The sequence below is a fragment of the Callospermophilus lateralis genome, chromosome 2 (genome assembly GCF_048772815.1).
Source record: "Callospermophilus lateralis isolate mCalLat2 chromosome 2, mCalLat2.hap1, whole genome shotgun sequence".
In the NCBI taxonomy this organism is placed as follows: domain Eukaryota; kingdom Metazoa; phylum Chordata; class Mammalia; order Rodentia; family Sciuridae; genus Callospermophilus; species Callospermophilus lateralis.
Genome location: NC_135306.1, coordinates 152,783,310 through 152,799,878, shown reverse-complemented (window position 1 = coordinate 152,799,878; position 16,569 = coordinate 152,783,310). Strand labels below are relative to the sequence as shown.

The following is a 16,569-nucleotide window of genomic DNA, read 5'->3' as shown; positions in this document are numbered from 1 at the left end:
ATTTTACTTTTTGATGCTGTTGTGAATGTAATAGTTTTCTGGATTCTTTTCTCAACAGATTCATTATTGGAATATAGAAGGGCAGTTGATTTCCATGTGTTGATTTTGTATTCTGTAACTTTGCTGAATTTGTTCCAGAGATTTGTGTATATCACTATTCTCATTTGATTTTAGGAATTTTAAATTTCTCCTCTCATTTCTTCACTGATCCATTTCTCATTTGAAAGCATATCATTCAATCTCCTTATATTTATGTGTTCTCTATAATTTTTCTTACTGTTGATTTCTAATTAATTTTTTATAATCTGATAAAATCCATGGGATTATCTTATCTTTTTGTTTTTTATTTATGAACAAGAATAGGATCTATTTTGGAACATGTTCCATGAGCTTCTGAGAAAAAAGTGAAAGTAAATTCAGCTGTTTGGGGATAAAAATATTCTTTTTTTAATACTGGGGATTAAATTTAGGGTCACTCAACTATTAAGGCACATCCTCAACCCCTTTTTATATTTTATTTTAAGATAGGTTATCTATAAGTTACTGAAACTTGCTTTGAACTTGTGATCCTCCTGCCTCAGCTTCATATATCACTGGGATTACAGACTTGTGCAACCACACTTGGCTTGGATGAAATATTCTATAGATGTCTGTTAGATGCATTTGATTTACAATATTATCGTATAAAATATCTTTATTAATTTAACTTCTGATTGACTTAACTATTGGTGAGAGGGGCATGCTAAAATTACCACTATCATTGTACTGGGGTCTATCTGAGATTTAATGTCAAAAGGTATTTGTTTTGTGTAATTGGATATACTGGTGCTGAGACATAAATATTTACTATTATTGTATGTCCTTGTTGGAATTTTACTGTTTAGGTAGTGAGCTATTTTGTCTCCTCTAATTAAGTTTTGCTTGAAATCTGTTTTGTCAGATATAGGAATAGCTATTTCTTCTTGTTTTCAGTCTCTATTTGTATGAACTATTTTTTTCCATCCTCTTAATTTCAGACTGTGGGTTTCTTTGTTGGGGAGTTGTAAATTTTGGAGGGAGATTTGTTTGCCTGTTTCCTTGCACTTTCAGAGTTCCTGGACTTGCTCATCTATTGAGATGGCTTCCTCTTTCTATTTTATGTGTGTGTTGTTTGGTGTGTATTTATCTTTCTTGTAGGAATTCCTATGTTGTTGGCACCTTTAAACTTCAACACCCAGGCTAAGCACAATCCTAGTGTTGATTTCAACCTCCAATGCCACTTAGTTTGGCGATGTAGAACAGAAGTCCCCTTCTAACTGTTCCTGCTTTGAGTCTTAATATTGGTTTGGGTTTTTGCCTCTCCTAATCTATGTGTTAAGTAATGTTGGAGCTTGCATGGAGTTAGTTTGTGCATGGATTAAGGTTTACTGCCACTTGGTAAAGTTGTGGGTGTAGCTCAGCAGCAGAGAGTCTACACTTTGAACTTGTAATGTCCCAATCTCTTCACTCTTAGAAAAAGGGAGAGCAATAAATAGCACTAATATACAGAATTAAAATAAATGTTTGGCGTCTACTATCACATCTAATAATACTGATTACTACTCAGAGGGATGGAGGAGGTCAGTATTTAACATCAACAATAACAAAACAGTTGCATGATAGATCTAGCATTAAATAGCTAGATCATCTATGCCATCCACAATACCAATAACCTTAACAACATGAATGGTGGGGACAGGAATAAATAAAGAGTTACAAAATGTAGTAAAATTGCAGTTCCTTAATTGAAAAGAAGGCAAGACAAAGTTTGAAATATTTGAAAAGTGAACAGAAGGGAACCAGGAGAGAGGTAGCTGGTTATGTTTATAAGGACGAAGTAGAGAAAACTAAAATTAATAAAGAAAGGGAGAGGAAGACAGAACAAGGGAGTTTTGCTATTAGAGAGGAATGAAGGGGAGTAAAGAAAGATTAATAAAAGGAACAAAAAAAGGAAGGTAAAAACAAATTTAAAAATCAAACCAAAACTAACCCATAAAAAACCCCATAGGCACAAAGTTTAGTACACTAGGGGATGGAAACCATATCTCCTTTTCTCAAGGCAAATTAGTTGGGCAATATCAAGCCTTTACTCACAGAGTCTTTTGCTAAAACCTTAAGTAAAGCACTTTGGGGACAAATGCATGGAGTACTGCATACATGGCATACGTTAAGGGCGCCTGAGTGGCAGGTCACCCCCTCATCCTAGGTGCCTGAGCAGCAGACCGCTTAACTGGTAGGCACAGCCCTGGGTATGGGGCCATGTGTTGCAGTCCCAGCCCTTGTTCTGCAACCCGCTTCTTGATTGGTCACTGCAAGGACAGTCAGCAAGAAAGTGTATTGGTGGCTGCCTGTAATCTGCCTAGCTACTGCCTGAGTATATATACATGGTAACTGCGCAATAAAATCAGACCTGCTTCCTGCTCGGTCCCCAGAAGTCTTGAATACTGACTCCACAACCACACTCTTCTCTACCCTATTCCTCCCAGGACAAGAGAGAGCACACGCAAAGCACAAACAAAAAAGATGAAAAACCAAAACAAACAGAAAAATAAAGATTAATTATTATCCAAGTTATGTTCTAAAGTTCTAATATATGGAGGGGTTTTAAGAGAGAATAGAATAAGACTGACTGATATTTAAGATAGAATGTCCCAGAAGTTCCCATTTGAAATTCATTTTTGTAGATCATCAAGAACTCCAGATCAAGATACCATCTTTCACAATCATTTGAAACTTCTAAGTAAGGAATGATAGGAAGTTCACAAATTTATTGCTAGGGAATGTAGAAGTAGATAATTTCTCTAGAGATTTTTGTAAGGCAACAATAATCTGCACTAAAATACTGGATAACACTATCACAGAAAGCAAATATCAAAGACTATGATTCTTCTATAAAATTGATTATGAAATCTGAAAATATTTCAAATCTAATATAGTGATTATACACACACACACACACACACACACACACACATTGGTTTTCTTGAATTTTATTTGGAGATTAAAGTCATTTTACATGAAAAAAATTACAAATAATTCAGTATATTAACACAAAATGAGGAAGTCACTTATAATATATTTTTATGAAAAAACAATGTTAACTAAGTGCAATGTTAATAATAATGCAAAAACAAACATTAAAACTGAAACAGAAGACATTGTACTTGTTTTGGTTGAAAAGCTGCAATGATACTTCAATCTGAGTTATTAAATATTAAGCAATTTCCCCAGAGATAAAGGAGGAAAAGAAAATACAATACTTTTAAATTTTGCTAAAGTCTTCATCAATAAAACTGGTTGAGAAAAGACACAAAAGATAAAAAGATTAGAAGGAAAGAAAAAATTTTATCCACATACAACATTGTTTAACCTTTAATAAATGCAAAATACTCTAAAGACAAGTCATCAGAACCAATAAGTTAACTCATCATGGTAAACTTGTACCTTTTCTATTTCCAAAAATCATATGCTAGCAAAAGTAAAGATAAACTAAGAATTAAAGCATGCTGCTCATACTGACAACCAAATTACAGAGGATAAAAATACTAATGAAAACGTGCAAAACTTCTATACTTAAAATTTCAAAGAAAAGTGAGGGAAATTTAAGATCATCTAATTTAATCAAGAGTTGCACTGTGTTTATATATTTTAAGTCTTAATATTATAAAATGACTGCTTATTCCAAAATAATGTATAAAATCAAGCTCAAGATTTTGTAGAAATTGAATATCTCCTGTAAAACTTAGAAGTGAAACACAAACATAAAATATTTATAGTCTTCGATGTGGGAATACTTCTCAAACTGGTGGGCTGACACTATCCTGTAACAAAACTTAATGTAAAACCATTGTAATTAAGGACAGTATTAGATTAACTCAGGAAAGCAAAACATTATACAATTAACAGAACAAAAATGACCACAAATAGACCTATACAGATGCGCTTAGATTGTATGACAAGAGTATACAATATAGCATTTTATGTAAATAAAGAGTCTGATTGAACTCTATATTCATACAAAATGTATGTTCATTATTCATAAAAATAAATTCAACACAGATTGCATATTCAAATATAAAAAGTAAAGCCATAGAACTTTCAAAAATTTCCCAGAAGGATATCACTGATTACATTAGTAAATATGACAGTTGTCTATTTATTGCCCCAGCCTCAAACATGCAAACATGTCTTTATTGCCTACTCAGCAATAATGATAACCAGAACCAATAGACATTTTTCTTTTGCCATGACACAATGTTAAGCTTGGCCAGTAGAGGACATTGCAGAGACAGCAGTAGGAGAAATTCTTGTACTTGTTTGATCTTCGTACTTCTATCAGGCAGATATGGTGGCACATGGGGATAGGGAGGGGTGTGTGTGTGTGTGTAACCAGAGATATCACTCATGTGTGCAGTACCACTGAGCTAACTCCCCAACCTTCCAGTATTTTTTTTTTAATACAAGTTCATACTAACTTGCCCAGGTTCTCAAACTTAGAATTTCCCTGCCTCACTCTCCTGAGTAGCTAGAATTACAGGTATGCAGCACTATATCTGGTTTCATCCCATCAAATTCCAGCAGTATCCCTGACTAACTTCTAACTGAATTTTACAGTCACTCTTCTAGTGGGCTTCCCAGCCATAAGGTACCCTCACACTGCAGGGAGTGTTTCAAGGTTGTCAGTGCAAGCTGTGATTTCCTATGTGCTTCACAAAGGTATCAGTTCCTTGCCAGTCCCAACTATGTTTCCCTGTCTGCCAACTTCAGCCCACCTGCATCCTGGAGGGATACTTTCTTCCCCCTCTGCCTAGTAGGGAATCTTGGTTGCCAGCCTCAGGCCACCTATTCCCCATAGGGATGTTCTTTCTTGCTCAAGGCAACTGAGTGAACTGCCCTGGTATCCAGTGGGCAGAAACCACATGTTCTTCAATAAAGCATCTACTTCCAACCTGCAGAGAACCACCCCTCTTCTAAGTTTGTTCCTTCCCTGAATAGTCTCCCTCAGTCTAGGTTACTATTTAGACTTACTTCTATCTCTCTTTAAAACTCATTCCTTGACAAAGTCAATTACTTACACAGGGATTAACTAACCCTATTCATATTCTTATGCAGTTTTGTTTTCTGATTGGACTCTGAATGGCATAGTAGACAGAAATCTCTTTAAAAACAATAAAATTAAGAAAATTTATAAATTAGACTTTATTTAAAATTAAGAATATTTTTGAAACATAGTATTAAGAGCATACACAGAGAACAGAAAATATCATGACACATATATTTTAAAATATCAGCTAGAGTCACAGGGTTACTTCCATTTTTCCTCCTTCACATACTAGTTTGGCCTTTTTTAAAAAACTTTGAAAATTAAAAAATATGGCTACCTATTCTTGAATTCTCATTCTGTTCCATCTTTCTAGAAAAGGATATCCTTAAAATTTTTATTTCATGTTTTCTCTATGCCTAGGTTTTCTGGGAACCTCTTTCCCCAAGTTTCTCTAGGAAACAGACTTGAGTTAACCCATAATGTTAATTAGGTTTAATGCAGAGAATCCTTGGGATAAGCATCTAAGAAAGAAAAGGAATAGAATAAGGTAGAATTGGGCAGAAAGAGAACTGGAACTGTAAATCATGTCTGATGATACTCTTATCCAACACAACAAGGAATTCAAGAGCTCAAACTGTCCAACCATTTTTTATGCATTGATCCAAAATGGCATGCCTCTATATCTTACTTTATACTTCATTCATGGATGGGTAATAATCTTGAACAAGGCATATTTCTTCACCTGAGGCAATCCTTGAAGGGGTTAATGGTTGGAGGTTCTCTGTTAGAAATAGGACCAAGAGCTCGGGCTACAAATCCTTCATTCAAATGGGATTGGATAGTACATTTCTAGTCTATCACAACCATGTCAGAACACTTTGAGTTTGGGGTAAATGCAAGATGCATTGGACAACTTTTTAGTCTCTCTTGGAGATTGAAGATTATCACTCATACAGGTGACTTCTAAATCCTTTGTTTTTATTCATGCTATCTCCTCTCCCAGGAATACCATTCTGAGTGATGTATAAGTAAATTCTTAATAATCAGCTCTATAGGAATTATTTTTAAAACACTGGTATATAGTGTTGACAATATCTGGAATTTAAATACCCCATCATGATCAATTTCAAACTACCAATGTGACATTATAGAACACAGTTAGAATAAAACATTCCCAATTGGCTTTCAGCATATCATTTTTTTTAACTTTGTTCAAGTAATGAGAATGAATTGGAAACCCAAGACAAAGTTAAAGTAACAACTACTATAATTCTTTATTCCTAATTCCTTGAGTAAAATTGACTATTCTTTATTAATATTGTATAGTACACCTATTTTCATAATACAATCCATTACACTGAATTTACTAAACTTTTTACATATGTATCTTCACTGTTAAAAATTTATTCTAGCCAGGAGCAATGGTGTATGCCTGTAATACCAATGAATTAGGAGGCTCAAGCAGGAGAATCACAAACTCACAAGTAGCCTTGACAACTTAGCAGAATAAAAACTTATAAAGACCAGGGATATAGCTCAGTGGCAAAGTGTCTGTGGGTTCAATCCCCAATTCAAAAAAAAAAATATTACTTAACATTAAGACCATGCAATTTGATGTTTATACACCTACAGTATTAAAAGTAATAACTACTGTAATACCTAAATAATTGTCTCAATATATTTTCTTGAATGAATGAATAAGCAGCAAATTTTATACTTCCAACTATTTTATGAGTACTCATTACTGGAGGAGACCAACTGTGCAGTGCTGTATTACCAGAGAATTTATAGCCCTATACTAAAAATATTTGGCAGTATACTTTATAAGAAAGTTAATATAAATGAAATAATAAAAACATCAACCACAAAAGCATGTATATAGTCTTCCTAGTGAAGAAGAAAAAAGTTAATGGATTATCTATAATAAAGACATTGAATGAAAATGCAGTACTAAAGATGTGCATAGACTTGTAGAACAGTAAGAAAATGGTTGTTAAAAGATGAAGACGGAGATGGTGCGCAATTCCCAACCAGCCCTTCACACAGTTGCCTGGATGTTCAGAAAGGAACCTTCAAGCTTTTTGAGCAACCCTTGTGTATCTAATGGTAAAACGAGGGAAACTATAGTTCTAGAATAATAATGAGAGGAAGGACACATCACTGCCCAGGGAGGAGATTAGGATTTAGTCCACTGCCAACAGTCATAGTAAGAGTTCAAAATTCAAAGACCTCAAGTTCTTAACTTGCCATAAGAACTCAGAAGTCTTTACATTGAATGTTATGAAATTGTAATGCAACAAACAAAATATAAGCACATGTGTTAGAAAAAAAAGTAGAGATCAATTTATGAGTTGTACATTATCATTAACCTGAGAAACTATATAAGCAGTTACATTTCTGAAGAAAAGTTATTGCTGCTATTATTACTAATTTTACAATATTAAAAATGTATACAGTATTTTAAACCTTCATTTCTAATTTACACATTATCTATGATTAAACTTCATAATGATCTTGGGGATAAATAAGGCCATGGTTATTATCACAATTTGTCATAGAAAACCCAAATGATATAAAAGATTGATGAATAACTGAGATCACAGATCTAGGAAGTGAAAGAATAAGAATTTCACAAGATTAATAGACTAAGACCTAAATTATTTATATTTACTATATAACAAAATAAATTGCCCAATATTTTCAGTGGGAGAACTGGAAGATGAAGTTTATTTAAAGCCTTCTCCATAGTCCAAACTTGTGGAGAATGCCTAGCCTAATCTGCTTTGTCCTGACACTGTAGACAATGGGATTAAGCACTGGGGGAAGAAGAAGGTAGATGTCAGCCATGAGGTTGTGGACTATGGGAGACAGATGCTTCCCAAAGCGATGGACCATCGACACCCCAATAACTGGCACAAAGAAGATGAGCACCACGCAGATATGGGATACACAAGTGTTGAGTGCCTTTAGCCGCTCATCGTGAGAGGCGATACCCAGCACAGCATTCAGAATCAGAACATAGGAAAGAAGTATAAAGACTGAATCCATACCTAGTGTGACAATGACTATACACAGTCCATAAACACTATTGATCCTGGCGTTTGAACAGGATAATTTCAGAACATCTTGGTGCAAACAAAAGGCATGGGAGAGGGCATTGACATGGCAGTAGTCATAATGTCTCAGTAGCAAAGGTGTGGGCAGTACAACCCCCATGCTTCGTAGCAAGCAGGCCAAACCAATCTTCCCAATTACACTGTTGGTGAGGATGGTGGAATAGTGCAGTGGACGACAAATAGCAACAAAACGGTCAAAGGCCATAGCCAGTAGCACGGAGGACTCCAGAAAGGTGAATGTATGGATGAAGAACAGTTGGGCATAGCAAGCACTTGCCTGGATTTCCTGAGCATTGAACCAGAGCACAGCAAGCATTGTGGGAAGTGTGGACATGGACATACCCAGGTCAGTTATTGCCAAGATGGAAAGGAAGTAATACATGGGCTGATGGAGTGAGGACTCTATCCAAACAACAGAGAGGATGGTAATATTTCCAACAAATGCTATCAAATATGCAAGACAGAACGGAATTGAGAGCCAAGAGTGAACATACTCTAATTCAGGAAAGCCCTTCAGGATAAATATGGGCTCCACAAAATTACTGTTGTTCAAGACCACCATGATGACCCCTGTGTGACTTGGTGAATAGTGAAGAACGTTCTGTGTTACTCCTCAAAGTTATCTGTTCTGAGTGCAGCAGTGCAACTGGGATGATAAATATGTCCTTCCTCTAACCTCACATCAGAAGAAAGAAGGAGATTCTTGTGAGTCTTACATAAGAAACATTTCCCCAAATTAAAGGGCACCAAACTCTGGAACAAAAGTGTGCACCACGTAAATGTGGTCATCTCTGATGAAAGATTTTCTGGATTTGCATTGAGGACACTGAAAAAAAGAAAAAAACTCAAGCAGAACAAGAGAAAATAAGTTTTACTATATAGTATAAAGACGAAAATTTTAAAAGTAGTGAAAATTCCTAAGGATTTGCATAAATGCCCAGTTATAAATGTTCTGATGTAAATCAGTATTGTTCTAAGGTTATTTTTATGAATAAGTTTTGAATGGATTCCAAGAACTTAACATAGTTTCCCTTTAATTTTATTTTTATTTGATAATTCATAATATTTAAGCATTTAAATATTTAATATCTTAGTGATAAAAGATAAATACCCCTTTTGTATAAAAAGAAAACAGACAAGAGAAAACAAATTCCACAATAGTCACAGACTCATGTAAGTTTTAGCAGTTTAACCTAACAACTACTTCCCAATGTAAACCATTCTCCTGGTTGAGAAGAAGGAGGAGGAAGAGGAATGTTTCTGTATGTACACACACACACACACACACACACACACACTTTTATGTATATATCAGATCATGGATTAAATACTTCAAAAATAAGTCTTTAGAGTGCAAGATCAACTTGCAAACATGAAAGTCCTTCCAAAGGCAGTTTTGTACCTGTTCCCCTACAAAATAACATTAAAACGATACATTTAAGACGTACTTATCAAATATGTCTTAAATAGGTAAAATGGATAATATCCCACTTTATTGGAATTCATCATTTCTTTAAAGATTTTTGTTTGTTTCTTTGTTGTAGTGCTCGGGCTTCACATTTGCTAGTTAAGCATTCTGCAACTGAGCTATACCTCCAGCCCCTATCATTTCTTGATTGACTAATTTTTCTTTTAAAATTCTGCTTATAATAACAAATTTCAAGTTGTTGTTTTTTTCAAATTTCAGGGTTCATTTGCACCTAATTCTATGAACCTATAGGAACCCCAGAAACGCAGCCCTGAATACTCACCATCAGTGCCTTTTACAACCACCAAGTTCTTTCCTCCTGTTTCAAAACTTGACTCCAATGCCTGCCTTTCCTTTCCTTGGTCATCTTTGCTGTGGCAGCTTCTCCTGCTGAGCTAGATGCCCTTGTTGCCCTTGCCATTTCCTGGGTTGATGGCACTGAACTCAACAGCAAAGCGCTACAGGGTTCTGTGCCCTTTCATTCTGTGCTTTCCTATCTCACCCATGTCTAGCCCTCACATACCTTGCCCTTTAGAGTCCAGACCTCATAGACCTCAGACATCTCTAAAGCAATGGCTCAGCATCTCCTTCATTGCTCCTAGAAGATTTCAGGATCTTACTGAAGAGTCTGGGCTCTGGCTACCTACCAGTGATCTCTTATTGTTTTGATTGTATTTTATAAAAAGATTTTATTATTTTTTTATTTTATCCTTTCTACTGATTCTTATCTCCATTTTATAGTGGGAAGACTGAAAGTTCTTAGGCTGCACAACCTATAATTCTGAACAGGACTTTAGAATTCATGTCTGGGAGCAGAAGAAAATGCTACTCCAACTCTCCATGTGTTAAGAATGATTTCTCTCACTTTTCCCAAGTCCAGGTATCCCTCATCCTCTGGGTCAGACTCCACCCTGGTATTCTTCTCCACACCCAAGAAGCCTAAATTGAGCTTTCATTGGAGCTTTTGTCTTGAATAAAGCAGTCAGCTACTCACCAATTCAACACCTCCCAGGCAGAATACTCATTCTGGACATTTACTTTTCTTTACTCCTAAGCATGGTTTTTGTTTTTGTTTTTGGTTTGGTTTTGGGATTTTTGTTTTTGTTTTTTCCATGCTACAAAATTATTCTATGCTTTCTTCCTTAATTCTTCCAACCCTAATATAAATCATCTTTTCTTCAGTTATCAGATTAGTATAAGGAAATTAAACAAATCACCATTCTTTAGAATAATCTTTCTCCCAGCTCTAAATTTCCTATGTGCTGATTGCAGTGCTTAGAAAATTGCAGCTGTAATTAATAAAATTAAAATCCTGTCCGTTAATTCCACAGACTGAAGTTACAATATACAAGAATACCCCTGTGTATGCTTTCCATTTCTTTTTATTGCATACATTTCAGGGTTAAAGCATGATGTTTTGATACATATATGTATAGTGAAATAATTACTACAGTCAAGCAGATTATCCTGTTACGTTCCATACATGTTATGAGGATGGAAGGTAAAAGCACATAAAATTTACTCTTTTACCAAATTCTCAGTATGCAATACTCTATCATTAACTTTACCCTTCATGCTGTGTGTTAGATTTTTATTACTATTTAACTGCAAGTTTACGTCCTTTGATCATTTTCTCTCTGTCCTCCCCCTGCCCACCACTGTTCTGTTTCTGAGTATGCATTTTCTTTCTTACACATCTCTCACATCTTTTATTTTTCTTCATTCTCTTTATTGTTGTCTTTTCTCAGTTGATTTTCTTCTAACTCTATTTTTAGATCATTCACACTGAGTAATTTGGGGTTTTGTTTGTTTGTTTATTTTAATGTAATTTAACCACACTGAAGTTGAGAGCAGTGACCACTGTTTCAAAAGGTGGAGTTGCTAAAAGACTCACATCACATACTGCAAGTAATGAGGGGAAAAGCCTAAAGGTAAGATTATTTTCTTGCAGCCTCTCCATCATCTTAGCCAAAGTTCTTGAAAATTATTTTCTACCAACCGTATTATCTTAAAATTGAAAAAAAATTGGAGAAGGACTTTAAAATATACCATGCATTCCAAAATTGTTCACACATAGTGACAGCCATTTTTCCCTCTTACATAAAATTATACATTGCCCTTCAAATAATTTTACTGTTTGGAACTATACCTTAGCACAAAATACAATAAAATATACTTACTATTATGTATAATTTAATTTTAACACTTACCTGAAGTTTGTGCATTAGACAGTTGTATCACTATAAAGGCTTAGCATGCAACCAAGAGCTATTTCCCAAATCATTTAAATTGCACTTTGTACTGTTCTGACTAAAATTTTCTCCACTGTAGATGAAGGAATATCCTCTTTCTGTTTCTACTTTTGTGAATTTCTCATTTTCTCTCTTTTAATTTACTGTCTAAACGTCTTGTCTTTACCTTTCTCTTCTGTCATTCCTTTCTATTTTGTGTTTGTCTAAATTTGTCTAAATCATAATTCTATTTTTTCAGTCCTTTTCTTGCCTTATCTTTTTTATCATTTTTGCTTTTCTTGTTTTGTTTTGTTTTCTGTACTTCTAGTTCTTGCTCTTTTTTTTTTTTTTTTTTTTTTTTGGATTTTCCCTTACCTGGAACTCAAACCTGTACTGGTTACAAAATCTACAATTTTGATTCTCCTTGGACCTCAGATCTTGAAAACCTTTGATCCTGCAGGTAGTGAGGATTGGATGTTTCCACTAGGTTTATAAGCACTCCTTTTTTCTCCTGGGATAGCACATGAGGGATGGATATCAGCCTGTGCTGCATCTCCAGGGATGAAACAGCCGTAAACAGTTCTTAACCACAGCTCCAGCAACAGAATGTGATCAGACTCCTCAAAATCACAGAAATGGATCCCTGCTTCCATCTGTGATTCAAAGTATTTTCTTTCAAATGTAATATTTTTCTCCAGTGAACATAAGAAAGTGATTTGCAATGACTTTACTGACACAGAGAAATCCTGAAATAGATTTGAATTAAGATGATGCAGTGCTGAGGGGCCTGTCCTTCCAGCATCCACTGTGGGGAGCTTGAGGGCGTGGAGAAACCCCTCCAGAGAAGGTTTCAGAGAACAGCGTCTGCTTTACTGAACAGCAAAAATACCTTTTATAATGGGTATGTGCCAATTTACACATAACAGTCATGATAGGCCAGAGGTGATACATAAATACCATCTTACAGGAATCCAGACACCAAGAGTCAAGAAACTGCCATATAAGCCAACTTTGCACCAAACAGGGAATAACTCCTTGTCAAGGGAGCAAGGAAAAGCCTCTTGCCAGTATTCTGACAGCACTCTGTCCCAAAACAAAATGTTCTATGTTAGGACTTCCCTGCTTCACAATGAGCAAGATAAGCATTCTCCATGAGGGTCCAAGGTTAGGCCCTGCAACAATGCAGAACCATAGCAATGAAGCAGAATTGTAGAACTTTCAGTTTTGCATTTCTTGATGACAAATTGTTTATCAGGCATATCTTTAAAAACCATCTATTAAACAACAACTACCTTCAAGTATCCATGATAAATACTGTAAAGGCAGAAGTCCACCACTGTTCCCACAGTATGGGGCTTGTCCTCTCAGTGCATTCTTTTTTTATATGTTAATTACGCTAACTTTTTGTAATTATTTCTAAATTCTATCAGGGTAGGATGATGCATGCCTGTAATTATAGCAACCTGGGGGGCTGAGGCAGGAGGATTGTAAATTGGAGGCCAGCCTCTATAACTTAGCAAGACTCTGTCTCAAAAAAATTAAAAGTGTTGGAGGAGTGCTAGGAGTGAAGCTTGGTGGTATAGCACCCTGGTTTCAATTCACAAAACTAATTAACAATAAAAATATAATTTTTAGAAATATTTTATCCATTTTTTTCTGTTTGGAGAGTGCATATATTACCTTAGATTCATTCTTATGTATTTCATATAAATTCATATTAATGTAAGTAGTTTTATAAATTCCATATTTCTAAATCTTCAATACTGATGTACAAAATGAAGTTGATTTATATTATTTTATTTCCAGTAAGCAATTGGTAGACTCTTTCTGCCTTATTTTGTAACCAATCACACCCACACAGGTTAACCCAGCTTCCTCTGCCTTATTTCCAGTCTTATATATTATTCATTGCTTTGCTTCACTGGTTCCAATCTCCAGTGCCACAATGAGTGGAACTGATGAAAACTCCTTTTCTCTGCAGATATCAGAGTTACCATTCTCAACATTTGTTGTGCTCCATTTGAGAACAGTGTGTCAAAATGCATTCTACTGTCAGGTATAACTAATTAGAACAAGTAAAAAAAATATAAATATCTGGATGGATAGATGATTAGTTACTTTTGTTGTCTTTATTATACCTATTTTCTGTAATTATACATGTTGCTTTTTAAATTAGAAATGTGCTTTTATTAAAAATAATTGAAAGTAATGGTTTAAAATTTAATAAAAAAAAGAATAAATGTCAAATTTCATGAAATTATTTTGTGCCCATTGAGATTTATGACATTATGACCCTTATGATTTTCTCTTATCATGTTATTATTGTGATTAATTATATTGATTTATTTTCAAATATCAACCTCACATTTCTGAATAAACCCACAATTGGCATATCACTTTATTTTCCCTTATTTACTACAGGATTTGATTTGCTAATATATGGTTACAAAATTTACATCAATGTTTACTAGTAAGAGTGGCCTGAAATATCCCTTACTTAACCATGACTTTGCCATGTTTTGGTATTATAAGATCATGCAGAGTTAAGTTTTGTATGCAAATGATGTATGAGGCATTGAAACCTGTGAAGGGAAGAGGGAGAAATCAGGACTGGGCACGATGAACTGCAAAAGGTGCCTGGAAATATCTTGGCCAACACCCTGGGGCTCTCCAGCCCCCACTGGGGCACTAAGACTCCAATCCACCTGCTCATCTAACATGGGATGCCTGGAAGTGACTGACCTCAGGAGCATGGTTCTCAGGGATTGAAACAAACCCTGGAGAAGCAGATAAAATATCTCTGCTCATGTCCTACCACATAATTAGATGGGTTTTCAACACATTTGTTTTCTTCTATTTCATCAAATCTCCCCCAGTTTCTTTTGGAAACTCCAAATTATTATTTGATGCAGAAAATTTTGAGAATTTTCAGAAATGACTCCCAAATATCTTTGTATTTTCAAAAAGCTATATGCACCAAACTGAATATATTACCTCTTTCCATTACTAAAAGCATACTGTATGAGTCATAAGAATCCATTGTGTCAAAATTTTCTCCAATTGTCTTGATTCTAAATAGGTAAGGTATGTGATTTTGTCTGTCCAGGTGACTGGAATAATTCTTCAATCTAATAAACTATAAGTCTTCTACTACACACCTGATCACACACTGCTGACCTATCCATTCCAAATTGTCCATCCAAGATTTCACCCCCTAAACACAGTCAAAGGATGGGCTGAAAAGAATAAATTTATATCTTCTATTGTAATAACAATACTACTTAAAATTATACTGTGAAAAAGAGACTAAAGAAGCTCATATTCATCCTATGCTGGTTAGACCTATGATAGTAAAATTATTAGAAATATTTAACAAATATAAAAACTGAGTCATAAAATGTCAAATAACTTGACCAAAGCTGCGTAGGTAGTAAGTGGATAACCCACCAAACCTAACAGTCTACAGCTAACATCATAAATACAGCAACAATAGAACTATTTTCTTAAACTCTCCCACTGTGGTAACACAAAGGGTCTCTTCCTAGTGATTCTCAAAGGGTGATGTGCATAGGAATCAACTGGAAATTTTGAGGAAAATACAGATTCTGATCCAATAGTTTTTATTGGTTATTTTTATTTGTATATGACAATATACTATGACATAATTGTAAAAAAACATGGAATATAATTTGTTCTAATTCAGTCCTCAGTATTTCTCCTTCCTCTCACCCCCTGTTCCTTTCCTTCTACTGACAGTTCTCCTATTTACTTGTAGTATTTTTTTAATTAGTGTCTCATAGATGCAGATGATGGTCAAATTTACTGTGGGTTATTCATATCTATACATAAGAAAGTTAGATCAGGGGCTGGGGATGTGGCTCAAGCGGTAGCATGCTCGCCTGGCATGCGTGCGGCCCGGGTTCCATCCTCAGCACCACATACATACAAAGATGTTGTGACTGCCAAATACTAAAAAATAAATATTAAAAAAAATTCTCTCTCTCTCTCTCTCTAACTCTCTCTTTTAAAAAAAGAAAGAAAGTTAGATCAGATTAATCTCACTGACTTTCTTTCCTATTCCTCCTCCCTTCCCTTCATTCCCCTTTGTGAATTCCACTCATATTTCCTCTATTCTTTTCTTTATCCCTCCCTTATTTTGAATTAGCTTCTGCACATCAGAGAATGCATTCAACCTTTGGGTTTTTTTTTTTTTTTTGGATTGGCTTATTTCATTTAGCATGATAGTCTCCAGTTCCATCCATTTACTGGCAAATGGCATAAAGTCATTTCTTCTTTATGAATGAGTAATACTCTATTGTGTATATTCCACATTTTCTTTATCCATTCATCTGTTGAATGGTTCATAGGTTGGTTCCACAGCTTAGCTACTGTGAATTGTGCGGCTATAAACACTGATGTGTATGGATCACAGTAGTATGTTGATTTTAAATCTTTTGGAAATATACTAAGGAGTGGGATAGCTGGCTCATATGTGGTTCCATTCCATGGTTTTTGAGGAATTTCCATACTACTTTCCAGAGTGGTTGTATCAATTTGCAGTCCTGCCAATAATGTATGAGTGTTCCCTATACCCACATCCTCACCAACATTTATTGTTATTTGTGTTCTTGATAATTGTCATTCTGACTGGAGTGAGATGAAATATCAGTGTAGTTTTAATTTGCACTTCTC

At 35.0% G+C, this 16,569-nt stretch overlaps 1 protein-coding gene across 1 annotated transcript; it reads right to left on the bottom strand.

Annotated features, from left to right (window-relative positions):
- Positions 1-7,792: 7,792 nt before the first annotated feature.
- Positions 7,793-8,740, bottom strand: LOC143388491 (olfactory receptor 51L1). Its single transcript, XM_076842223.2, has one exon. It carries the CDS (start codon positions 8,738-8,740, stop codon positions 7,793-7,795), a length of 948 nt encoding a protein of 315 aa, XP_076698338.2.
- Positions 8,741-16,569: the final 7,829 nt, after the last annotated feature.

Coding starts and splice junctions, on each gene's coding strand:
- LOC143388491 (XM_076842223.2), bottom strand. CDS start 8,740: ATGGTGGTCTTGAACAACAGTAATTTTGTGGAGCCCATATTTATCCTG.